This window comes from Sinocyclocheilus grahami, unplaced genomic scaffold (assembly GCF_001515645.1).
Source record: "Sinocyclocheilus grahami isolate Dianchi unplaced genomic scaffold, SAMN03320097.WGS_v1.1 scaffold1672.1, whole genome shotgun sequence".
Lineage (NCBI taxonomy): Eukaryota > Metazoa > Chordata > Actinopteri > Cypriniformes > Cyprinidae > Sinocyclocheilus > Sinocyclocheilus grahami.
In genome coordinates this window covers 111,529-122,700 of record NW_015506851.1, presented here as the reverse complement: position 1 = coordinate 122,700, position 11,172 = coordinate 111,529, and the positions used below count along the sequence as shown (strand labels likewise).

General features: G+C 36.7%; 1 protein-coding gene across 1 annotated transcript in view; it reads left to right on the top strand.

Annotated features, from left to right (window-relative positions):
- Positions 1 to 3,403, top strand: part of LOC107571944 (gastrula zinc finger protein XlCGF8.2DB-like) — a 13,188-nt gene extending 9,785 nt beyond the window's left edge. The window contains exon 2 of the mRNA XM_016258333.1: positions 1,974 to 3,403. Coding sequence (XP_016113819.1) covers positions 1,979 to 2,893 — 915 coding nt within the window. The 5' untranslated portion in view covers positions 1,974 to 1,978 and the 3' untranslated portion in view covers positions 2,894 to 3,403. The remainder of the gene's footprint in view (positions 1 to 1,973) is intronic.
- Positions 3,404 to 11,172: the final 7,769 nt, after the last annotated feature.

Sequence of the window (11,172 nt, the reverse complement as noted above, 5' to 3'; positions counted from 1 at the left end):
TTCTGGTAATCAAATGAACATGCAGAACATTCGTATTTAAATAATCTTTTTGCAGTTTAATATTCACAGGCACAGTATATGTGTATATATATGTATTGATCTGATTTTTATTTATTCATCAAAAATACGACAAATTCCATTAAATTCCGCATTATATAGTAAATTCCATTTTTATGACTGGATTCCGCATTTCCGTCCATGTTTTCTGCATTGTGGAAATCACAGGGCCCTACTAATGTAGCAAACGAATATGATAAGCTCATTGTGAGAGTAAAAGACGAGGACATTGTTTATTTACTTCGCATTGAGTCTCTCCAACTAGGTGACAATGTAGTGTTAAATCACCATTCAACAGACTCAAACCACCACTATTGTCTATTGGACAGCAGAAAGATACTAACTTTTCAATCTACTGCGTTACTGACTGTACTGACAAACTACGCTGACACCGTGTCTGCGCCGCAACAGAACGCGACAAAGCGACCGTTAAAATAATTTGAACTTCTGTCAGCACGTCATAAATTGGATGCAGTACACTGATACCTCGTTCTGTGTAGACAACATCACTGATTATAATGGGTTCTATTCTACACCGGACGCGAGCGGCGTAATGTAACCGATGTGATAAGCATGAGTTCTGGGTATAAACACCAGTCCAGCCGCGATCAGCTCCGGTGGCCGTAACACAGGCTTTAATGCGTTGCAGACGCGTGCCGTGATGCGCAGATCAGCTCTAGTCTCTAATGTCACTGAATCTGCTGTTAAACATGAACCACCCATTCATCATATCATGCAAAACTAAGAATTAGAATTTTTCTGTCAATATGGGGTGCTGTGTGTACATTAATGAGGAAAAAAAAATAACTTAAATGATTTTAGCAAATGGCTGCAATATAACAAAGAGTGAAAAATTTAAGGGGGTCTGAATACTTTCCGTACCCACTGTACATAGGTGATGTATTTAGCAGGAGCATTCAAGAAATTGAATGAACAAATATAAAAATAAAACAGATTGATTCCTATTGAAGCAACTATTTTAAAGTTTTTAAGTCAAGAGTAGTGAGTGATTTTTCTGTGTTTTGTTGTTTTATTAACATTTAAAGGGATAGTTCACCCAAAAATGTAAATTCTGTCATCTGTCTGTCAATTCTGTCGTAGTGTTTTATTTTAACCGGTTTCTTTCTTCGGCTGAACATAAATGCTGTTTTGAATAACGTTGAAAACCAAACAGTTGCTGGTCCCCAGTGACTTCCATAGTATTTTTTCCTACTATCATAGTCAATATGTCTGGTTACCCACATTCTTCAAAATAAATTATTTTGTGTTCAGCACAAGAAATATATTAACGCAGGTTTGGCACAGCATGTAAGCGAGTAAATAATAAACTAAATTTAATTTTAGGGTGAACTATCCCTTTAATGACAGTCGGCAGCATGTTTAGCACTGTACCTTTAAATGAAGATGCTCTCATTAATTACTCACCCTCATGTCATTCCCAACCCGTGAGACCTTCGTTCATCATCGGAACACAAATTAAGATATTTGATTAAATCTGACAGCTCTCAGACCCTCCCATAGACAGCAACACAACTGTAATGTTCCCAGGTCCATAAATGTACTAAGCGTATATGTTCGGTAAAACAGCCTATATAGCAAAGTGGGCCTATGAACTCCTTGCGAGTGACTTCTGTTGATGAAACCGCAAACTATTTACTATTTTTCTTCGGTTAATTGCATCTCTGACTCCTGGTCTTAGTTCAACATATGTGGTCCTTGGGTCTTAACTGTACATCCCCTACACTTCAATAAATCATTAACTCTATTTTTCTCATTTTTAAGCCTGAATGGCAGATTCAGGATTGGTCTATAATAACCCAGTTTTGATGCATAATGTTAGTTTTGATGTTTTAATAGTTTTATCTTGATTTGAGCCATTAAACTCCCATTAACTATTTGTCATTTTTTCACTTTAGATCTGATGGCAATAAAAGAAGAGAGTCAAGAACTGAAAGAAACAGAAGAGAAAGATCAAAATGAGAGACATGATTTCTTTGTTGTAGAAAAATCCATACCGACTGAAACCAATTCAGTTCAGAAGACCAAACCTCCCAGTTACTTAACTTGCCATGAATGTGGAAAGTGTTTCACATTAAAAGTAAACCTTAATGAACACATGAAAATTCACACTAGAGAGAAGCCGTTCACATGCCAGCACTGTGGAAAGAGTTTCACACTAAAAGGAAGCCTTAATGAACATGTAATCATTCACACTGGAGAGAAGCCGTTCATATGTGATCACTGTGGAAAGTGTTTCACTAAAAAAGGAAATCTTAATAAACATATAACCATTCACACTGGAGGGAAACCGTTCACATGTGATCAGTGTGGAAAGAGTTTCAGATATAAAGAAATTCTTAGTTCCCACATGAGAGTTCACACCGGAGAGAAGCCGTTCACTTGTGATCAGTGTGGAAAGCGTTTCGCTAAAAAAGCAAACCTTAAACAACACATGAGAGTTCACACCGGAGAGAAGCCGTTCGCATGTCAACACTGCGGAGAGAGTTTCGATACAAAAGGAACATTTAATCAACACATAACCATTCATTCAGGGAAGCCATGCACATGTGATCAGTGTGAAAGGAGTTACAAATATGCAGAAAGCCTCAAGTCCCGCATGAGAGTTCACACTGGAGAGAAGAGTGAACATTCAAGCGAGAAGGGTTTTGTGTGTCATCAGTGTGGAGAGAGTTTCAGCTGTAAAGTAAGCCTCTACACTCATGTGAGACTTCATACTACAGAGAAGGCTTTCACCTGCAAACTGTGTGGGGATAGCTTTTTACAAAATGGAAATCTTAAGTCACACATGAGAATTCACACTAGAGAGAAGCATTAGTGTGTAAAGAGTTTCAGACGTAACCCTTGATTCACACATTGAAAGTACGTACAACTGTAAACTGTGTGGGATCATAGAAACCTGTGATTAATTCACTACTATAAAGTGACAACTGGAGATGTTTTTTTTTAAATGGCTCCAGAAAATAGGCGACTCTGTGAAATGAAGGAATCTAAAAAACTAGTATGTCTTGCAATGCATTTGATTCTAGCATTACATTTCCGCAACAATTTCCAAGCAATATTTACTCCACTTAAATTACTATCCAAAACACAGCCAATGTAATTGACCGACGTTCTAATTAACTAGTGTTCTATTTGCTCTGACATAACCATCAACTTAGACCGCTAAATCCTTTGCCTTACACAATTTATAATTTGACCCAAAAAGAATGGATTCTGATTTACAAGCTACGCAATATCACGTTCATAATCAAAGGCGATTAATCAGAACACGATATTGCGTAGCTTGTCAGTGAGCTACGGCTCTGTGTATTAAATACCGCTCCATCTGAAAGCATGTGATGGAGATTTACTACTAATCACAGAACCGGCTTTACTGACGAGATGTGCATGACAATCGCATTCGATGAATCGTGCAGCCCTACTAAATATAATAAAAGCTTATTTTCAGTCAGCCATTCCTTCACTCTAACAAGCTCCTCACCTAATTTCTCCCGAATTTGTTCAGTCTCCTTGTTTGCAACTAAAAGAGCAGCATCATCAGTATATAAAAACATATTTCCCTCACATGCAGCATGAATATCGTTTATATATAATAAAAACAATAGCGGACCAAGTACGCTACCCTGTTGAACCCCATTATTCACAATTTTACCTTTTGAAAGTATCCCTCCCACTTCTACCATTTGCACTCTCCTAAGTTAGATAGGAAGCCAACCAAGATTTTACTGTACATGGAAAAACCCAAAGCATTTACTTTGTCTAATCATTTTTAATGGTTTACAGTATCAAACGCTCTCCAGGCTGCAGCAAAGTCAGTTTGTGCAGAGGACTGTTTTATATCTATAGATTTTATTCTAGGCAAGTCGTGATGATTGAGAAGGCTAAATTGATCAAACAATAGGCTATGATCAACTCACTGTCTGCCGCTGGCTGCTTGGCCGCTACACTCTTAAGAAATGCGGGGTTGTTTCAACCCAACTTTGGGCCAAATATGAACTAACCCAACCTTTGGATTAAATTTTTACATTACATTTTTAACCCAAAAGTTGGGTTAGTTCAAATTTGACCCAACGTTGGGTTGAAATAACCCAGCATTTTTTAGAGTGCACTTTAAAAAACAAAAACTTACATTTAACGAACAAAAAAATGCTCCAAACGTTTTTCTAAATTAACTACTATTTTAATAGCAGAAACAGTAGTATAAGCTGTTTTGGGAGAGGGGGGGGGGACTGGGTCGGACTCGGGCCAAGAATTCTGATCAGCTGCCGGGCTAGGGGCCTATATTTGAGGCCGGTGTAGGGCTCTACAAACAATACCATAAGGAGATGCCAAAGACCTGCATATAAACTACTATACGGCTCCATTCAGAATCACTAAACATGCCAAAAAACGAATGAAAAATTAAACCATTCTGAACTCGGCTCGACGTCATCAGTGAATAGTTCCTCTGTCAGAGCAAGCTATAAACATAAATACCACTGATCCTCACAAACGTCTCCAAAACATGTGAGCATCCATTATAAAACACTCGCTGTATTCAACTACGTGAATATACCGAGCTGTGTTCAAGCAGAAATATGTGTATTATGTGTATGTAAATTAATTTTTACTTCAGATGTTGTCTGCAATGTTTATGGTCTTTTTTGGGCAGGATAAGCGATATATTTAAATCGTTAGGGTGGGTGTGTCTGCTGCGCACTGATGACACTGGCTATATTTTGTGCTGGATCATTTACCTATTTCTTTATGTACATAATTATTAAACATGAACGTATTAGTATCAGAAATGGATTTGAATATACAACGAATAATACGATACAAGCCTCTGTTACTATATTGCTCTATGTTGTACTGAAGTGAAAAGCTTGCCATGCATCATCTTGGAAATAAAGCTTCATGTCTTTAAGCCCATAGTGTATGCAGTCAGTTATTCCTCTGGAGAAGTTATGATGTGTATATTTTTAATGTCCTGATTGAGCAACATCGATTTCAGAGTCTGATCACACAAATATGGCGTTTTACTAGCATTACCATGTAAAATGTTATGTATATGTGTTAAATGAATAACTATTTTAACCACCGATTACATCATTACCTGCTTCCAAATGAATGCTGTTAACGAAATCATTATTGAAACATTTGCAGTTAGCCTATTGTACGGATAAAACACTATAACAAAATTGCATAAACAATGAATAACTGTACAAGGCGAAAGAAGGTATTGCTACTGCAATGTATATGAACGTAACTTTTTAATAAGCAGGGGAAATTCCCGACATTAAACGAATAACCGTTTACATGCCTAGGGTGTTTGCATTGTAAGAATGGTCAGGGAAACGTCAGATTTAAAAACGCTGACTTGTTTGGTGATGTTTTCTCATTAAATTCATACGACTTCCTATTAATTCAATGGAATGTGTGGGAATAGCGGGGAATACCGAGCAGTTCTCTATTATAGATCAGCGGAGGTGGTGCTGTTATATATATTTACATTATTTAACATATTAGTCTTAACATCAGTGAATATATTTTAGTTTCAAGTTATCTCTCGATCAGATATCAATTGTTTATTAAATCAGATATTTGATCATCCTGGAAATCTCATACTTTCCCACCCCTGCTTTTGTGTGTTTTCAAATATAGTTTGTTTTAAAGGAGCCAAACCCAGTTCACTTAAAGTGAACCAGACAGGAAACCAGCCAAAAGTTACCTCAGTCCTTTTGGTGGACTCAGAAGAGAACGCGGTTCTTTTCTTGGCCCTCTTCAGCACTGAAGTGATCTCGGACCATTTCTCGTTCACACCACATCTTCATAAGAACCCAGACTCCAGCTTTCTGTGCAAGCCATACACGAATTGAAAGGGGGAATAATAAAATATTATATTTATATGAAATAAATATAAAAATATAGCCCTAAAAAGTTAATATATACAGAACAAAATTATAAACGCAACACTTTTGTTTTTGCCTCCATTTTTCATGAGCTGAACTCAAAGATCTAAGACTTTTTCTATGTACACAAAAGGCCTATTTCTCTCAAATATTGTTCACAAATCTGTCTAAATCTGTGTTAGTGAGCACTTCTCCTTTGCCGAGATAATCCATCCACCTCACAGGTGTGGCATATCAAGATGCTGATTAGACAGCAGGATTATTGCACAGGTGTGCCTTAGGCTGGCCACAATAAAAGGCCACTCTAAAATGTCGTTTCATCATGCAGTTCTGCTTTTGTCCAAATCAACCTATAAATCAACAAGTGTCCATGTGTCAGCCAGCAGAGTAGTCAGTGTCCTGCTCAAGGAACACTATTATTCCCAGCTGATTCTAGATTCTGTGAACACACAGTCAAGGAAAACATTGACAAGCCTCTTACAGAGTCGCTGCTTCCTGAACAAATATGTCCAGAACTCTCAGTTTGACTCCTCGGCCACGTATTTGCCATTTGTTTTTTGTTGTAGAATGAAGTAAGTCCCTTACAGATGAAACTTGACAAACTCTTCATCCTCATCAGATGATTTGATCTTGCTGTACTCAGTATACAAACCTAAACCATCTACAGACATGTCACAGAGTTAGCTAAGCAAATAGGGAGCATCCTAACGCCACAGAGAAAACAGAGTAGCTCTAATGCGTGAATGGCATGGAACACTGTGTCTTCATGAGTTTCACACAATATCTGATTGATACAAGACACGGTGGAACACATTTCATTGTGCTCACGAAGTACTGTAATTAAAAGTTCGATATGAAATAGATTGAGTATTTAATACAAGTAATTATATTTTATAATAAAACTGTAAAATTATGGTATTAACATTCATTCATTTTCAGACAAAATTTTGGAGGAAAACTAAGAAGTCCCTTGAAGCTTCTTTTTTGGCAACAGGTTTATAGACAGTTTTCATGATGCAGTTTCTATCACAGCAGTCTACAATCCTACACGCAGATTCAAACAGTGTTCTGATGAGGGGGGTTAAAAACTGGACAGAAAATAGCCTACTACTTCTCAACTATGCTGTTTTTATGTAAAAAACTAGGTTTTGTTTTACTAAATTTGTACTCTGTCCCTCTAAAAAAAACTGTGTTTCTAGCTTCGTAATCTGTACACAGATTTGTGATAGCCTCAGTCCCCTTTAAAACTGCATTTATCCATTGTCTTAAAATTGAGCTCATTTAAACTAAGATGCAACCCTGCAGCACAAAAGCAGTGTTAAGTCGCTGGGGGATATTTGTAGCAATAGCCAACAATACATTGTACGGGTCACAATTATACATTTCTCTTTTATGCCAAAAATCATTAGGATATTAAGTAAAGATCATGTTCCATGAAGATATTTAGTAAATCTACCGTAAATATATCAAAACTTAATGTTTGATTAGTAATATGCATTGCTAAGAACTTCATCTGAACAACTTTAAAGATGATTTTCTCAATATTTAGATTTTTTTGCACCCTCAGATTCCAGATTTTCAAATAGTTGTATCTCGACCAAATATTGTCCGATCCTAGCAGTTATGACTGTAACATTACCCTTATGACTGGTTTTGTGGTCCAGGGTCACACATTTGAGTTGTTACAGAGATTACAAAGCTACGCTGATTTGACTAAAGATTTGAGAAAGGTTGTGCTAAAACTTGCATACGTTTACCCATTACTAGTTGTTTTTATTTGTTGTACTATTTTAATATATTTGTAATATCTTCCCTGTTATGATGCCTTTCAGAAACTGACGAAACCATTGTGTGTAATGTGGGAGGTTATTTATTTGATGATTATAGACTGCTCAGAACATTAATGGAAAACTTGACCATCACGCCAAGTCACTTAAACCTTAGGGAAATCAATCTGTCCAGCTGAAAATCTCCAGCGATTGTGAGTCAGTTTCACCAAAGTGACGACTGGAGAGGCAACAGCAAGACTACCCTCAAAAAGGAGCATGGTTTTGCAGGTGGTGGCCACAGACAATCGCTCTCTCCTTGTCTGTTTGGACTGATTTGTCTGTAGTGTTGTGCATGAGACATTTCAGGTTGTTCAGGTCGTCATTGATGTTTTTGCCATCAGACCATCATATGACTGCTGAACTCAAGTCCTGATTGATTTATTCTCTCAGATGATGCTGTCTTCAGACGACTTGGGGTCAACGTTCATATGATGGTCTGATGATAACATCATGTAGAAGAATAAATCAACTATGACCCTAAGCTCCATCAACAAAAAGCAAACAAAAAGCATGATAAATCACACTCTAGCAGTTGTATTTTTTATGTGTGCTGAAGAAAACTGGAAGCGGCGAAAGAGCAAGGGATAAGAGCTTGAGTTAAGCAGTTTCATGTTTTAGCGCCATGTTGCGTTTTTATTGGCTGGTCAGTAAACGTGGATCGTAGCGGCAAACACACTGTGCGATGATCTTGCTGTATCGTAGTCTATTAACTCAAATACAGTATTGGACAAAGAAACTGACAGAACTCTGGGTTTCAATAGACAGATGATTAACTGAATCTGAACAGGTGAGAACTAATGAGTAAACATGGAAAGGAACGAGGGAGTAATCAGAATCTATGGAAACTGAAGATGACTAAGAACACAGACAAAACGGGAACAAGGAAAACCAAACTGCAGAGAAACGAAACCGATAGAGACTGTGACAGGAGATGTCTAGTAGAAGAAGGCTGCAACCAGGGGCGTAGCCATCTTACTGTACATTTCATCACATTGTTCAAATGTGAAGTAAATTGTATAAATGTGTAGAAAAATAACGTACACACCAGGGGCGTAACCATCATTTCAGGAGTGAGGGGGACAGAAATGTTATATATATATATATATAAACATTTCTGTAATCCATATAACCTAACAGTCAACAGTTTTTGAACAGTAAGATTGCTGCTCAAGAAACATTTTAAAATTATTATTATTATCAATTCAATTTCATATCAATTCAATTTAAAACAGTTGAGTAAATTTTTTCTGGATTCTTTGATGAATAGAAAGATCAAAAGATCAGAATTTATCTGAATTAAAAAGCTTTTGTAACATTATACACTATACCATTCAAAAGCTTGGAGTCAGTATCATTTTTATTTTATGGAAAAGAAATGATAGAAATGAACACTTTTATTTAGCAGGGATGCTTTAAATTGATCAAAAATGAAGATAAAGACATTTATAATGTTACAAAAGATTTCTATTTCAGATAAATGCTGTTCTTCTGAACTTTCTGTTCATCAAAGAAACCTAAACAAATTCTACTCTGCTGTTTTCAACATAATAATAATAATAATAAATGTTTTTTGAGCAGCAAATCAGAATATCAGAATGATTTCTGAAGGATCGTGTGACTGGAGTAATGATGCTAAAAATTCAGCTTTGAAATCACAATAAATTACATTTTAAAATATATTCAAATAGAAAATAGTTATTTTATATAGCCTAGTAAAAATATTTCCAATTTTTTAATCAAATAAATGCAGGTTTGGTGAACAGAAGAGACTTTTTAAAAAAACATTAAAAATCTTACTGTTCAAAAACGTTTGACTGGCAGTGTATAGTCAACTTAAATTTTTCTCTCATTTCTAGCTTTTAATCGACTTAGAAATCAGATAACTGCTGGACAATAACCAATAATAATGATTTGCTTATATACTACAAACACTTTTTTATCACGTAATAAGGCAGTATAGTTTGTATACTGTAATAAATGCTATGTCAGCTAGCACTGCATTGTTCATATACTTTATTTATTACCTGGAGATGACTTAACAAACACAAATAAACCATATATTGTGTATTGTTGCAATCGTATGTTTAATGTCTTCATGTTTCCAAACGTTTCTGTTTCCTGTGAAAACAACTGTTTTCATACAGCGAGAGCTGGACGCTTTTGTCCATATTAGGGATTTCCTGGTACGACTTTCTGCGGAGAGTGCCTCCGGCTTCGAGTATGAATGAAACACACACTGCATGAGTGTTTAGCGCTCCGCGACATTCATCTCGCCTTATTCTGGGTCCGAATAAAACATCAGATCATGCACAGACTATCCTGTCTCTATGAATTTAAATCTATATTTATTCACACCGGCTCTTGAAAACCTCTATGTGAACACACTTGCCCGAAAAAAGTGGGGGGACACGTCTCCCGCGTAATCTAAGCCCCTGGCTGCAACGACAAAAGACCTTTTGTACATCCCACCACAAGAGCTCACATGCAACATGGCAGACATTTAAAACAGACGTGTTTATGTGAAATGTGTGTTTTTGACAAGCTTATTGTGCTTAAATACACAGAAAGCTAAGCACAATAAGACATAAAGTGAACATAGTTTAGTACCGACAGTCTGACAGACAGCTTTCTGTGCACTGAGAAAACCCTATATCAGAAGTTACACAGCTTTAAAACGTGTGCAAATAATAAACTTCCAGGATGTCCTGCAATGTCACGTGACCGTGACATTTTGTTTTGGCAGAAAATGTGAGTATCTGGAAAAGGGGGCGGGGAGCAGCAGCTCATTAGCATTTAAAGAGACATGCACGAAAACAGCCCGTTTCTGCTTCCACTCAAACTAGGCATTTTTTAAATTATGTAATAAATGATCTGTGGGGTATTTTGAGCTGAAACTTCACAGACACATTCTAGGGACACTTGAGAGTTTTATTACATCTTTTAAAAATGGGCATTATAGGTCACATTTAATATTGCAGTTATAATAGGTTATTCACATCCTGAAAATCCAAACTGTTAACCATTTCAGATCTGTGGCCAACAAACAAAATGCGGGTTTTTTGAGTCATTGTTTGAGTCACGATCTCCCTTGATGTCATTAACTTTATTTGTGTAGTTCAGTGGAGTATGCAGACGTCAGATTCAGTGAAAAGATGAACAATGAAAATGAGAATCTTAATGTGTAATTGACTCATTATCCATCTCAATTCACCCTTCCCCGGGAGTTTGATTGACAGGGGATCTGACTAATGCAGAATGAGCCATTTTGTCTGCCAAACGAACCAGAAAGGAGAGTAGATTAACTTCAGTGGACTTGAACTTGAAAATGGTGTGTATTGTCTCTCTGTGGTTGAAATGAGATACAAAATACCTTC